The following is a 15,670-nucleotide window of genomic DNA, read 5'->3' on the forward strand; positions in this document are numbered from 1 at the left end:
CAGGGTGATTGAAGTCTCCCATGAGAACCAGAGCCTGTGATCTAATAACTTCCGTTAGTTGCCGGAAGAAAGCCTCATCCCCTTGGTCCGGTGGTCTATAGCAGACTCCCACCACAACATCACCCTTGTTGCTCACACTTCTAAACTTAATCCAGAGACTCTCAGGTTTTTCTGCAGTTTCATATAGGAGCTCTAAGCAGACATACTGCTCTCTTACATACAATGCAACTCCCCCACCTTTTCTGCCCTGCCTGTCCTTCCTGAACAGTTTATATCCATCCATGACAGTACTCCAGTCATGTGAGTTATCCCACCAAGTCTCTCTGTTATTCCAATCACATCATAATTCCTTGACTGTTCCAGGACTTCCAGTTCTCCCTGCTTGTTTCCCAGGCTTCTTGCATTTTTGTATAGGCACTTGAGAACTCGCTGTTTGTCCTGCTTTCTTAGTATGAGGCAGGAGCCCTCCCCTCTCACGCTCTCCTGCTCATACTTCCTCCTGGTATTCCACATCCCCACTTACCACAGGGCTTTGGTCTCCTTCCCCCGGTGAACCTAGTTTAAAGCCCTCCTCACTAGGTTAGCCAGCCTGCTTGCAAAGATGCTCTTCCCTCTCTTCATTAGGTGGAGCCCATCTCTGCTGAGCATTCCTCCTTCTTGGAACACCATCCCATGGTCAAAGAATCCAAAGCCTTCTCTGACACCACCTGCGTAGCCATTCGTTGACTTCCAAGATTCGACGATCTCTACTCAGATCTTTTCCTTCCACGGGGAGGATGGACGAGAACACCACTTGTGCCTCAAACTCCTTTATCCTTCTTCCCAGAGCCACATAGTCTGCAGCGATCCGCTCAAGGTCATTCTTGGCAGTATCATTGGTGCCCATGTGGAGAAGCAGGAACGGGTAGCGATCAGAGGGCTTGATGAGTCTCAGCAGTCTCTCCATCACATTGCGAATTCTAGCTCCTGGCAAGCAGCAGAGTTCTTGGTTTTACCGGTCAGGGTGGCAGATGACTCAGTCCCCCTGAGGAGAGAGTCCCCTACCACCACCACCCGCCTCCCTCTCTTGGGAGCGGTGGTTGTGGAACCCCATATTGCACATGAACAACATGTGCTGAGTCCTCATCCGAAACTGCTATAACATGAAATATATGGCAGAATGCAGGTAAAACAGAGCAGGAGACATACAATTCTTCCCCCCTAGAAGTTCAGTCACAAATTTAATTAACACTTTTTTTTAACAAGCATCATCAGCATGGAAGCATGTCCTGTGGAATGGTGGCCAAAGCATGAAGGACATATGAATGTTTAGCATATCTGACACAAATACCTTGCAATGCCAGCTACAGAAGTGCCATGCGTATGCCTGTTCTCACTTTCAGGTGACATTGTAAATAAGAAGCAGGGAGCAGTATCTCCTGTAAATGTAACCAAACTTGTTTGTCCTAACGATTGGCTGAACAAGAAGCAGGACTGAGTGGACTTGTAAGAGCTAAAGTTTTACATTTTGTTTTTGAATGCAGTTATGTAACAAAAAAAATTCTATATCTGTAAGTTGCACTTTCATGATAGAGACTGCACTACAGTACTGGTATGAGGAAGTGAAAATCTTTTTTTACAGTGCAAATATTTGTAATAAAAAAAATGTACACTTTGAATTCTGTTTTGTAATTGAAATCAGTGTATCTGAAAATGTAGAACATCCAAAAAAATTTAATGCATTTCAATTGGTTTTCTGTTGTTTTACAGTTTGATTGTTTAATTGCAATTTGAGTTAATTGCATGCATTAACTGCGATTAATCAACAGCCCTACCCAAAATTTATGCATACTGTCTTGTACATATTCAGCCTGAATGCCCATTGCTGCTGTCATACTTCTTAAAAGGTCCTGGAAAGACTTGAAGTCCTCTGGTATGAGAGACGAGGAATCTGGTACTAAAGAGTCATCAGGCAAAGAGGAAGAAAGTAGCACAGAAGGCTCCTCCTATAACACAACTGGAACCTGGGGCACAGGTTCAGGCTGATGTTGTGATGGGTCAGTAGAAAGTGCCTAAGTGTGCTGCCCTGAAATCAGCAGCTCTGGAGGATGGTTTACTGGAGGGAAAATCCTCTGGAGCAGGTTGAAGATCTGGTCCTCAACGATCGAGGACACCCCCTATGAAAGGTTCCAATAGGCCCACTAAGGCAATGAATATGGAATTGGAGGCCAGTATGGACTCAGCCAAGATGGCCTGTCTGTTACCAGAATGGTCCCATTCTTAGTATCAATGATTCCTTTCCATAGATAACTTAGACACTCTCATTGAGTTGCGAGTAGCAAGGGAAGATTATGAACAGGAGGAGGATTCTGAGTTAAAATGCAAAGAACTTTCTGTATAGGCTGCATGTAGTGGAGGGGCAATGCATGGAGGAGCCATCAGTTATCCTGATGAGTTTGTAGCCCAGAGGAAAATGGAAACATCAATGCCAAGATTGGTATCCAAGATGCACCCTGAGATGTTGAAGGGGCATCTCAAAAGTTGATGCCGGCCTCATAATAGATGAATGAGTCAGTGCTGTAGCTGGAGGTGTCAGACAAGCCATTGGCACAAATCAAAGTCAGGCACGGTACTGATCTGGCAAATGGTGGAACCAAAGTCAGTTCCAGGGAGGCATCCTTATTGTCTCTTCAATTGGAAGCCAGTACCTGTATCATCCATGGATTCGGCACCAGGTTACAGAACTGGACAGACCCTGGCTGAAGGCAGATCCTCAACTAAAGAGTCTTGTGGCATCAGGGAACCTAGGACAGAAAGGCTAAGCAGGTCAGATGCCGCTTGAAAAGCATGCAGGGTTGAAAGGACCTAAAAGGCTGGTGCTGGAGTTGAGTCTGTTGGTACTGAACTCAATGACTGTCCCTGTTACAGTGCTGGAGTTGACAGGACAGTACCAATAAGGTCCCATCTCAGTACAGGGAGCCACATGACGAAGGTCTGACTCTATCCTGGGCACTGGAGGAATCCTGGCAACGTTTGAAGTTTCTCCTTGACATAAAGAGGGAGTCTCTTGGGGACTTGGAATGGTTCCTGTCCACTTTATGGGCTCTCTTTTGTGGAGAGCATCTTGAGGAGGATCTATCCCTTCTTTGCAGAAAGGAATCCAAGGGCTTGCCTGAGATTGCTGTTCCCTCAGAGGCTAGTTGTGGGGCTGGATCATTGGCCAAAGGCCCTGGTGCTGAAGCAGGTCGCATTGCTTGCTCCATGAGGTGCTGTTTGGGGCTAAAGTCTCTGGAGATCTGTGTTCTCTTTTAAAAAGAATGACAGATACTGCCCCTCTCTTTAATATGCCCCTCACTGAGGCATACGAGGCAGCATGTGGGGATTGCAGTTTGGGATAGCGACTGCACACGATTGGCTACACCGGTGTTTTAAGCCTGGTGACAGATGCCACTGGGCTTTATCCTGAAATGATCTAAACTATAACTAGTGGGTACTACTACTGAGCTGTAACTACAACAGACATATAGGAAAAAACCCTCTAAGTGCATAGCAATTCTAAAGTAAACTACATGGTAAGCTCCAACTCAGGCAGTGAGAAGGAACTATGAGGGATCAGGATAGCATCTCCCTTAAATTGCCCTGGGAGGGGGCACAAAGAGGAATAGTGTGCGTGAGCCACCGCAACGGGTACTGCTATGGAAAACTCTCTGGTTCTGGACACACTGGGTGCACGCACACCTAAGTGGAATACAGATGTGAAGCTCTCGGTAACAACTTCTGATCTGTCCCTGCATCCCTGTGCTGGAGCATGCTCAGTGCAGATGGAATCTTTAGGGAATTTAGCTGCTAAATCTAACAGGTCTCTGTGACGTTGCACCCCATAATGCTTTATGGAAATATGCTTATGAATGTAAATATGACATAACTGGAATATGTTTTATGTTACATATGCCATGTAACATATCTCTGCAAAGGTTATGATCTACTGAATATATTCATCCTATTTGTATGCATGTATCATTTTTGTATTTTAAGTTATGAAAATTGGCTGTGTACTTGTTTCATTTTAAGTAGCCTTAGTAAGACATTTGGGCAGCTTCTTTAGATTCATAGATACTAAGGTCAGAAGGGACCACTCTGATCATCTAGTCCGACCTCCTGCACAGCGCAGGCCACAGAATGTCACCCACCACTCCTATGAAAAACCTCACCCATGTCTGAGCTATTGAAGTCCTCAAATCATGGTTCAAAACTTCAAGGAGCAGAGAAGCCTCCCTCCAGTCAACCATGCCCCATGCTACAGAGGAAGGCAAAAAAACCTCCAGGGCCTCTCCAATCTGCCCTGGAGGAAAACTCCCTCCCGACCCCAAACATGGCAATCAGCCAAACCCTGAGCACATGGGCAAGATTCACCAGCCAGATACCCAGGAAAGAGTTTTCTATAGTAAATCAGATCCCATCCATCTAATATCCCATCTCAGGGGATTTGGCCTATTTACCCTGAATATTTAAAGATCAATTACTTACCAAAATCCCATTATCCCATCATACCATCTCCTCCATAAACTTATCGAGTAGAATCTTAAAACCAGATAGATCTTTTGCCCCCACTGCTTCCCTTGGAAGGTTATTCCAAAACTTCACTCCTCTGATGGTTAAAAACCTTCGTCTGATTTCAAGTCTAAACTTCCTGGTGGCCAGTTTATACCCATTTGTTCTTGTGTCCACATTGGTGCTGAGCTTAAATAATTCCTCTCCCTCTCCTATATTTATCCCTCTGATATATTTATAGAGAGCAATCATATCTCCCCTCAACCTTCTTTTAGTTAGGCTAAACAAGCCAGGCTCCTTAAGTCTCCTTTCATAAGACAAGTTTTCCATTCCTCGGATCATCCTAGTAGCCCTTCTCTGTACCTGCTCCAGTTTGAATTCATCCTTTTTAAACATGGGAGACCAGAACTGCACACAGTATTCTAGGTGAGGTCTCACCAGTGCCTTGTATAACGGTACTAAAACCTCCTTATCCCTACTGGAAATGCCTCTCCTGATGCATCCCAAAACCGCATTAGCTTTTTTCACAGCCATATCACATTGGCAGCTCATAGTCATCCTATGATCAACCAATACTCCAAGGTCCTTCTCCTCTTCCGTTACTTCTAATTGATGCGTCCCCAACTTATAACTAAAATTCTTGTTATTAATCCCTAAATGCATAACCTTACACTTCTCACTATTAAATTTCATCCTATTACTATTACTCCAGTTTACAAGGTCATCCAGATCCTCCTGTATAATATCCCGATCCTTCTCCGAATTGGCAATACCTCCCAGCTTTGTAAATTTAGAAAGGAATTTGCACAGTAAGTGCCCAATCAAGAAACACTTTAATGGACAATGGTTCTTGGAAGGCTCCACATAAGAAGTCTACTTGAGGACGTTCAAGGTAGCATGTGAACAATGGCTGCTACTTGTAAGTTCTGAGTGATGCATGGACATGTGACTTGTAGCTGGGACTCTACACAGAGGGAGGGAAGGGTGTCCACCCACAAGAGTCTATTTAAACCTCTGGGAGACCCCTCCATTTTGTCTTCAGTTGGCTCAAGAGAGAGCCTCTCCACCCCCAAAGGACAGTTGAAAGAAACTGGAACAAAGGACAGTAACCACAGGGGTGTGAGTGATTGCTGGACCCAGACTAGAATGAAGCTAGTCTGTAAAAGAAGCTTACTGGAACATCTCTGAGGATGAGGTTTCATCTGTAATCACTTTCTTACTGTATTAGGCATAGACTTGTGTGTTTTGTTTTATTTTATTTTGTTTGGTAATTTACTTTGTTCTGTCTGTTACTACTTGGAATCACTTAAATCCTACTTTTTGTATTTAATAAAATCACTTTACTTATTAACCCAGAGTATATATTAATACCTGGGGTGGCGGCGGGCAACAAACATCTGTGCATATCTCTCTATCAGTGTTATAGAGGGTGAACAATTTGAGTTTACCCTGTATAAGCTTTATTTGGGGTTCTGGACCACACTGGGAGTTGGGCATCTGAGTGTTGGAGACAAGAACACTTCTTAAGCTGTTTTCAGTGAAGCCTGCAGCTGTTGGGGGATGTGGCTCAGACCTGGGTCTGGGTTTGCAGCAGACTAGCAGGTCTGGCTCAAACCAGGCAGGGCACTGAAGTCCCAAGCTGTCAGGGGAAAGGGGCTCAGGGGTAGTCTCAGCACATCAGTTGGCAGCCCCAAGGGGGTTTCTATGATCCAACCCATCACAGTCTCTACTGAGCATGTGCAAACTGTGATTTTTCCAAGGCTTCTATCTTAACCAAACTGGGTGGTTCTACATGGGAACAGCAAAAAGAACATTCCTGACATGCAGGCAACTCCCCTGCCAAATTTCAAATCCTTGCCCAAAGCACCTGAGCTCAACACTGAAACAGTTGTAAGAACTTTATTTAACATGACCTAACCAATGTATTTTCCACTAGTTTTGTTCTTAGAAGCAGCTGAATTATTTTTGCTGAAACTTTCCAGAAATATTCACCCTAAGGCAGAAAATTAATGGGAATTGTCAGCTCACCCAGTTAGCTTGGCAAAGTTAGAAGCAGCTGGAAACAGGGCCTTCCAATGTGAAGTGTTGAGCAACCTTAACTATAGGCAATGCTACAGGCTCCACTTATAATTATGCAATCTGAGGATGCTGCAGGCACTCTGTCCTGATGTGCTGTTTATATCCTTGCAAAGCAGTGCCAATCATTAATAGCTTCATTTTTGTTTCATAGTCTCTTTCCTCCACTCTGATTGTCTTAGCTCCCTAGTTTTGATGAGAGATTTCAGAGAGGCATCAGGTACAAAGCATGCACCCTGGTGAAGGCAGACATCATTGAAAAGGTTAATTGTGAGTGAGGCCTCCCAACACTGGATATTTGTAACATAGGGATAAATTATCTGTCTGCCTACGGCTAGAGGGAACAAATTTCATATACAAAAATTCATAAAACACTCCCTGGATTCTCCAGGTGGTGCCAACATGATGGCTTTATTTTAATGTTTTTACATGGCTGTCCTTTCCAAAACTATATAAAATGTCATCACTGACAGATTTGCAATAGAGATACCATGAAGCTGTCTCTGCAAATTGTATATAAATTTTAAATATTAAATAACCAATGAGGTCCCAGATTTTCAGACATCCAACATCTCTCAGTAAGGTTTGTGCTCAGTGAAATGCCTAACTCTTTGGTCGCAACATCAAACTCTTTTCCCTTTAGGCCAGTGAAGTTGACTCTTTCATAACGTGATATCATGTTCCACACTCTGACACTTGTTCATTTCTCTTTCTGAGAATGTGAAGCAGGCTGGAAGGTTCCCCGTCTTTTTCCTTGGCTCTGTCAGAGCGACATGGGAGAGCTCAATAACTGGCCCCCTGACATGTGCAGTAATTGAAAATTATTTAGCTGTTATTTGCATACTCCAGCTTTTACCCAGAAGTAGAATTTGTTCAGTAATCATCTTGGTGTTTATTTCTAACCCAAACACACCTGGAATACATCCCCAAGAATAATATGTTCAGTGATCAAGTCACATCTTTCTTTTGCTGAATCAACTGATGTCATAAATATAAAGGGAAGGGTAAACACCTTTAAAATCCTTCCTGGCCAGAGGAAAAGCCCTTTCACCTGTAAATGGTTAAGAAGCTAGGATAACCTCACTGGCACCTGACCAAAATGACCAATGAGGAGACAAGATACTTTCAAAAGCTGGGAGGAGGGAAAAACCAAGCCTCTCTCTCTGTCTGTGTGATGCTTTTGCCGGGGACAGAACAGGAATGGAGTCTTAGAAGCTAGTAAGTAATCTAGCTAGATATGCGTTAGATTATGATTTCTTTAAATGGCTGAGAAAAGAAGCTGTGCTGAATATAATGGATATTCCTGTTTTTGTGTCTTTGTAACTTAAGGTTTTGCCTAGAGGGATTCTCTATGTTTTGAATCTAATTACCCTCTAAGGTACTTACCATCCTGATTTTACAGAGGTGATTCTTTTTTACTTTTTCTATTAAAATTCTTCTTTTAAGAAACTGAATGCTTTTTCATTGTTCTTAAGATCCAAGGGTTTGGGTCTGTGCTCACCTATGCAAATTGGTGAGGATTTTTATCAAACCTTCCCCAGGAAGGGGAGTGTAAGATTTGGGAGGATTTTTTGGGGAAAGAAGTTTCCAAACGGGCTCTTTCCAAATTATATCCCTGTTAGACGTTTGGTGGTGGCAGCGATAAGTCCAAGGGCAAAAGGTAAAATAGTTTGTATCTTGGGGAAGTTTTAACCTAAGCTGGTTAAAGGAAACTTGGGTGGTTTTCATGCAGGTCTCCACATCTATACCCTAGAGTTCAGAGTGGGGAAGGAACCTTGACAACCGATTTTGAGCCTCATACAGGGCCTTTGACTTTAAAGGGATGTGCACAGATTTAGAAGCTTTTGTAGACTTGTGAGAAAAAGGGTCAGATCCTTGACATACAAACCCAATCTCTTTGGGCTGCTGGATTAGGACAGTACAAAATAGTCCTAACTGTTAACTGGAGATTCTGTTGGCAAAGGTCATGTTCGACACAGGAGAAGACTTCCCCCAGCCCTGGGAACACTGAAAGGGGGATGGGGGACATTCTTCTGCCATGTGCCCTCGGGGTGCTGTGCTCCAGTGACCTGGGACTGTTACTGCTAGTGGAAATTAGAGCAGCTCTGAGGTTACTCTAAATTGCAAAGGGGACCAAACTGCCTGTAAGAACCCACAGAACTGGGGTCTGTAGGATTTCAGGCAGGCATTGTTTCTTCATCACCCCCAGGGCCCAGATGGGCTTGCCACCAAGAGGAACTGAGATGAGCTGCAGGAAATCCCATCATAAGGGGCATGAGCAACAGCCCTCTGGGGTTTCCTGATTGGCTGGCACTTCCCACATAAATCAGGAAGCCATTTCTGGGAGTTGTCTGAGTAATGCAGACCTCTGGCATGCCTCAGACCCTGCTCACCACTCCTCGCGGTGACTCACTGTGATTCCTGGTGCTCGACCTCGGCTTGGCTCCCAACCCTGATCATGGGTTACTATGTCTGTCTGACTTAAGACCACTGCTGACCCCCTGTGAAAAAGTCTGGCCCAGCTCCACCCCGGTTCTTGCTTCACACACTCACTTTGGTAATGGACTCTGACTTTGCAGTTTGGACCTGGCTGGGCCCCAGACTGATCCCTGACCTTTGGCCCTGATACTGAGCAGCTCGCTCTGTGCCTGTGACCTGGCCCTGATACTGGCCCCCAGAAGCCCAAGCATGGAGTGGGGATATGGAGGTGGCATACAGCTACCTCTGTTTCCCCCGTGGGGACTGCTGTAAGTGCAATGGGGCCAAGGAGCATGGAGAAAATACCCTGAAAAATTAGGACGAGACTTTGCAAAATAAACCGCTTGATTTGTCTAGTGCACCCTCTGGCCAACAGAAGTGCTTGGAAGTTTAGCTTGCGGAGCACTCACTAACATTTTTCTTCCCCTCCATTGGAACTTGAGCCCAAAAGTTTCAAAGCAAGTAAGTGCCCTGGTTTCCGACGTGCTGAGCACCCACAGCTCGCATTGGAAATCAGGCCGCTTTTCCGTAGGCCTCAGAACAGATTTAACATTAGGAATGGGAGTTTGAAAATGCTGGCCTGTGTGCTTATCTGAACCTCCTGCAATGGAAGATGAATTCCCAACAGAGGAGTGGAGAGAGGTTTGTGGCATCCCAAGCATTAAAATTCTCCTCATGCATTTTCACTTACCCTGATTCAAAAGCCAGCCTAGCAATCCTGTCACTTGATCCCTCACTCCCCATGCCAGAGGCAGCTCTGACAACATTGACCCCCTTCTGGCCAGTCTAGGAGCTGGGCTGAGGAGCTGCCTTCCAATCCTCCTCCTTAAGCATCCACTCCCCTTAAGCACTAGGCGCTTAGAAAGACCTGACTTCTAATTCACATCATTTTCACTTCTCTCGCTAATACAGGCAGTTTCTCTTTTAAAGCAGAGATGTAAATTCCACAGAATCTGACTGAGCTAATAAACCGCAAAGCGTAATATTGCATTTGAGAGTTGCCTGGTGTATTGGATTTGCCTTTCCCATTGTGTCATTATTTCATTAAAATGCAATGACTTTGAAGCTGGGCGGAATGCATCCTAGTTAGTGGCACAACTATGTTAATCAGGTACACCCTACATCAACCCAGTCCTACATGAATCAGTAAAGAGGAGTGTGTTGACTGCATTTGTAAGCCACTGGCCAGGGTGTGTTCCAGGTCCTGCTCTGTGCCCAATGTACACAGGATATGGGTCTGTTAGAGCCCCACCTGGATAGCGTTGGCTTGCACTTTACAGAACACCAGTGGGTTACACAAGTCTATACTGTCGCTGCTATCTGGGATTCCTGTAATTCCTCCTGTATTACAAAGGCCACAGAATTTCATCCTGTTATACTTTGGACTCAGGGGTTTTAGTACATATTTCTAAATTGCTAGATATGTATAATGAAATATGCAAGATGTGCAGCATGGCCAGTTAACTCTGGTCTAGAAACTTAACGTCTGTAATCTCTTTTTCATGGATTTATAGATTTTTAAGGCCAGACAGGATAATTAGATCATCTAGTCTGGACCTCATGTATTACATAGGTCAGAGAGTTTCATCTTGTTACCCCCGTGTAGAGTTGGGCATGTCTCAAGTTGGGCACCCATCAACACTAGTCACACTTGTGAAGAAGTTCTTCCTTTTGTTTGTTTTAAGCCTGCTGCCTATTAATTTCATTGGGTGACCCCTGATTCTAGTATTATGTGAAGAGGTAAATAACACTTCCCTATTCACTTTCTCCACTCAAGTCATGATTTTATAGAGATCTATCGCATCCTCCCTCAGTTGTCTCTTTTCCAAACTGAACAGTCCTGGTCTTTCTAATCTCTCCTCATATGGAAGCTGTTCCATACCCCTAATCATTTTTGTTGACATTCTCTGTACTTTCTCTAATTCAAATATATCTTTTTTGAGATGGGGCACCCAGAACTGCATGCAGTATTCAAAATGTGGGCATATCATGGCTTTATATAGTGGCATTAGGATATGTTCTGTCATATTATCTATCCCTTTCTTAATGATTCCCAACATTCTGTTTGCTTTTTTGAATGCTGCTGCACGTTGAGTGGATGTTTTCAGAGAACTATCCACAATGACTTCAAGATCTCTTTCTTGAGTGGTAACAGCTAATTTATATCCCATCATTTTGTATATGTAGTTGGGATTATGTTTTCCAAAGTGCATTACTTTGCATTTATCAACACTGAATTTCATCTGCCATTTTGTTGCTCAGTTACCTAGTTTTGTGAGATCCTTTTGTAACTCTTCATAGTCAGATTTGGATTTAACAGTCTTGAGTAATTTTGTATCATCCACTTCACTGTTTACCCCTTTTTCCATTTAAGGATATGTTGAACAGCACTGGTCCTGTTCAGATCCCTAGAGGACACCACTATTTACCCCTCCCTGAAAACTGACCATTTATTCCTACCCTTTGGTTCCTGTCTTTTAACCATCCATGAGAGGGCCTTCCCTCTTAGCCCAGGACTGCTTACTTTGGTTAAGAGCCTTTGGTAAGGGACCTTGTCAAAGGCTTTCTGAAAGTCCAGGTACACTATATCTATTGGGTCACCCTTGTCCACATGTTTGTTGACCCCCTCAAAGAATTCTAATAGATTGGTGAGGCATGACTTCTCTTTACAAAAGCTGTGGTGGCTCTTCCCCAACAAATCATGTTAATGTGTGTGTCTGATAATTCTGTTCTTTACTATAGTTTCAACAAATTTGTCTGGTACTAAAGTTATGCTTACTGGCCTGTAATTGTCAGGATCGCCTCTGGAACCCTTTTTTAAAAATTGGGTTACATTAGCTATCTTCCAGTCATCTGTTACAGAGGCTGATTTAAGCGATAGGTTATATACCATAGCTAGTAGTTCTGCAATTTCATATTTGAGTTCCTTCAGAACTCTTGGGTGAATACCATCTGGTCCTGGTTACTTAATACTTTTTAATGTATCAATTTGTTCCAAAACCTCCTCTCGACACCTCAGTCTGGGACAGTTCCTCAGATTTGTCACCTAAAAAGAATGGCTCAGGTGTGGGACTCTCCCTCATATCCTCTGCAGTGAAGACGGATGCAAAGAATTCATTTAGCTTCTCTGCAACAGCTTGTCTGCCTCGAGTGCTTCTTTAGCACCTCGATTGTCCAGTAGCCCCCATTGATTGTTTGGTAGACTTCCTTCTGATTTTTTTTGCTGTTAGTTTCAGTCTTTTGCTGGTTGCTCTTCAAATTGTTTTTTGGGCTGTCTAATTACATTTTTACTTGACTTACCAGAGCTTAAACTCCTTTGTATTTTCCTCAGTAGGATTTGGCTTCCCATTTTTAAAGGATTCCTTTTTGCCTCTAACTGCTTCTTTGACTGTGGTTTAACTATGGTGGCATTTTATTTTGGTCCTCTTACTATTCTTTTGTTTGGGGTATACATTTAATTTGATTTCTATACATTTAAATATTTGCCTTTCAATGGTCCTGCTTAGGCTTTGAAACTCGCACTTAATTGAGTAGAATGAGACAAAAGAGGCATTGCTCAAATTTGTGCTGCTGCTCTTTTTTTTACTTAAGACATTTTTTAGAAAGACTGGCTTCAACGGACAGCTGCATATTTGTGTACATTGGAATGGCGATACCTGTCAACTTTAAAAATTGCAGTTTTTTAGATGAAAGCTTATTATTTGCCATATATTACAGAATGCAGAAAGATTGCAAAAGGACCCTAAAATAGCATGTTTGGTAAATTTTCTCATGTTCATGACTTTCCTCATTGCCTGATGGGAGGCATGTTTTTCTGGGACACATGTAACAATTATATCATATCCATCTCTTCCATAGCACTTGTCAGCCACAGGTCTCAGAGCACTTTAAAAAGGAGGTGAGTATCATTGACTCCATTTCACAGAGAGGGAAAGCAAGGCACAAGGAGATGAAGTGACTTATCTGAGCACATTAGTAGCAGAGGTGGGACTAGAACCCAACAAGTCTTTTGCCAGGGTGCTATCTCAGCAGCCACACTACCTCCTGTTAAGCCACCCCTGCAAAAATTCGCTGTCAAGATTTCCTGAGGCCTGTCAGTCTGAAAAGGGAAAAAGTACAAAGCTGTCCCAAAAAGGGTGGTGCTTTTAAAAAAAATGAGAGAAAAGGTGTGGCAATAATATTCTGCAGTGTGTATGTTGTTTTATTCAACCTCATATCAATGAAAAATGACTAGAGTGGAATCTCCTGAAGCCTTTTTTACAAGTTTACCTTTAAACTAAAGCCTGTGAAGTCTGAGCTCCAAAGGAGAACTTTAGCAAGTGAGGAGCAAGAGTTATAACTGAAAAACTTTTCCATCCTTAGCAGCATTGCCAGCTCTCAGTATTTTACTGCAAATTGCACAGTCTTTGATATTTTACTTAAAGCCCTAGCAACTGGAGACGTGGCTCCAAACCCAAAAAGCAAAGAGAAAAACCCAATATTTTATTAAAATCTCATTATTTTAACGCCAATCTAATTATTTTGGGTCCTGACTCATGATTTTTGAATGTTTATCAATAGTGTCTTAATTATAGTGGTTGCTACCAGCGACTTACCTTTAGTTCTTCCAGGTCAGGCCGCTCCATGCTCACTACAGCTGCTAGCAGCTGGTCTTCCAAGCCATCTCGAGTTACAGTGAAATTGATTAGGGTGCACTGTGCCTGCATCTCAGGTTGGTAATGGGGGTTTGCTAGCTTTGTATGGAGGATGAGACGGAAACTGGGGTTGTATTCACATTCTTTGTCTCCAATTTTAATATACCTGAAATAGAATCAACAGATGCAAACATTCATGTGGCTTCCAAAGCTCTTTTAGCTCACTTACTAATGTCATTCATGTCTAATAGCATTTAACAGCATGACATTATATATGCTCACTATACACAGATATCAATTTAAAGTTAAGAACGGTTATGGTTAGATGGCATTTGAGACACCCTCATGTTGAGATAGTCTAGACTTTCAGGCCGTCCCCATTTGGGGTGCTTGATCTCAAATGTAAGTCATTCCTAGTTTTGAAGCAGCCCAACAGTCTGTCATAAAAAAAAAAGTTTTGATTTGATGACTTTAAAGAGTCATAACTTTAAATCTATAGAGCCTATTTTCTTCAGACTAGGCTGAGTCCGTAAATCTCACTGAGATTTAAAAATGAAGCCAAGGCTGGAGACTGGCTGTGCTGCACTGTCTCCTGTGAGAAGTAAGATAACAGACAAAATTCCAATTTGTTTTATATATTGCATGATTTGACAAATAGGTTATGGTTTATAATGACAGGAGAGGGACAGTGCAGAAGGAATATCAGAGCATAGGAAATCTAGGAATGAATGCAACCAGCAGGAATCTGAGCAGAAGAATTCCCAGATGAATGTGGGGTATAGTGATGTTATGTCCTGAGAAGAATGTACATTTATCTTAGGCGTGCTCTACACAGAACTTTGTACTGGTATCAGTATTTCAGTTTGGGGTGTGTTTTTATTTTTTTTTTTACTGATATACTAGTACATGCTCTAGTTTGGATGCAGTTATACTGGGATAAAAGTGCCTTATGCCAGTATAGTTTATTCCCCTGCCTTATGGGGACAAATATACTGGTATAAGCCTCTTTATACTGGTATGACGGTGTCCATAGTAAGAGGGTTGTGGTGTTTTAACTACACAGGTATAGGTAAAGCAGTATAACTTGTGTGTGTAGACATAGCATCAATAAAAAGATAAAATGTCATTACCCTTTGTATCACAGTAGTGCCAAACAGAATCCGGGCCCAACTGTGCTGGGCACTGTACATAAGAACATACAACGGCCATACTGGGTCACACCAATGGTCCATCTAGCCCAGTATCCTGTCTTCTCACAATGGCTAGTGCCAGATGCTTCAGAGGTACTGAACACTTCAATTATTGACTGATTCATCCCATTGTCTGCCCCCAGCTTCTGGCAGTCGGATGCTTTGGGGCAGTCACAGCATGGGCTTGCATCCCTGATCATCTTGGTTAATAACCATTGATGCACGTAACCTCCATGAACTTGTATAATTCTTTTTTTGAATCCAGTTATACTTTTGGCCTTCACAGCACCCCCTGGCAATGAATTCTACAGGTTGACTGTGCATTGTGTGAAGAAATACTTCCTTTTGTTTGTTTTAAACCTGCTGCCAATTAATTTCATTGGGTGACCCCTAGTTCTTGTGTTATGTGAAGGGGCAAATAACACTTTCTGATTCACTTTCTCCACACCAGTCATGACTGTGTAAAGAGACCTCTCTCATATCCCCCCTCAAGTGCCTCTTTTCCAAGGTGAACAGTCCCAGTCTTTTTAATCTCAGCTTCCCTACTCCTAATCACTTTTTCCAATTCTAATGCATCTTCTCTGAGATGGGGAGACCAGAACTGCATGCAGTATTCCAGGTGTGGGCGTACCATACATTTATTTATACCGTGGCATTATGATATCTTCAATCTTATTATCAATCCCTTTCCTAATGGTTCCTAATTTTCTATTATCTTTTTTGATTGCTGCTGCAAACTGAGCAGATATTTTCAGAGAACTA

The 15,670-nt window shown here is 42.9% G+C and overlaps 1 protein-coding gene across 5 annotated transcripts in view; it reads right to left on the minus strand.

Moving 5' to 3' along the window:
• DNAH9 (dynein axonemal heavy chain 9) overlaps nt 1-15,670 on the minus strand; it is a 402,978-nt gene that overhangs the window by 123,298 nt on the left and 264,010 nt on the right. For all 5 annotated transcript variants that reach the window (XM_038371718.2, XM_043496454.1, XM_038371730.2 and 2 more), the window contains one exon: nt 13,680-13,884. In XM_038371718.2, the coding sequence (XP_038227646.1) occupies nt 13,680-13,884 (205 nt within the window). The remainder of the gene's footprint in view (nt 1-13,679; nt 13,885-15,670) is intronic.

Source organism: Dermochelys coriacea, chromosome 14, assembly GCF_009764565.3.
Source record: "Dermochelys coriacea isolate rDerCor1 chromosome 14, rDerCor1.pri.v4, whole genome shotgun sequence".
Lineage (NCBI taxonomy): Eukaryota > Metazoa > Chordata > Testudines > Dermochelyidae > Dermochelys > Dermochelys coriacea.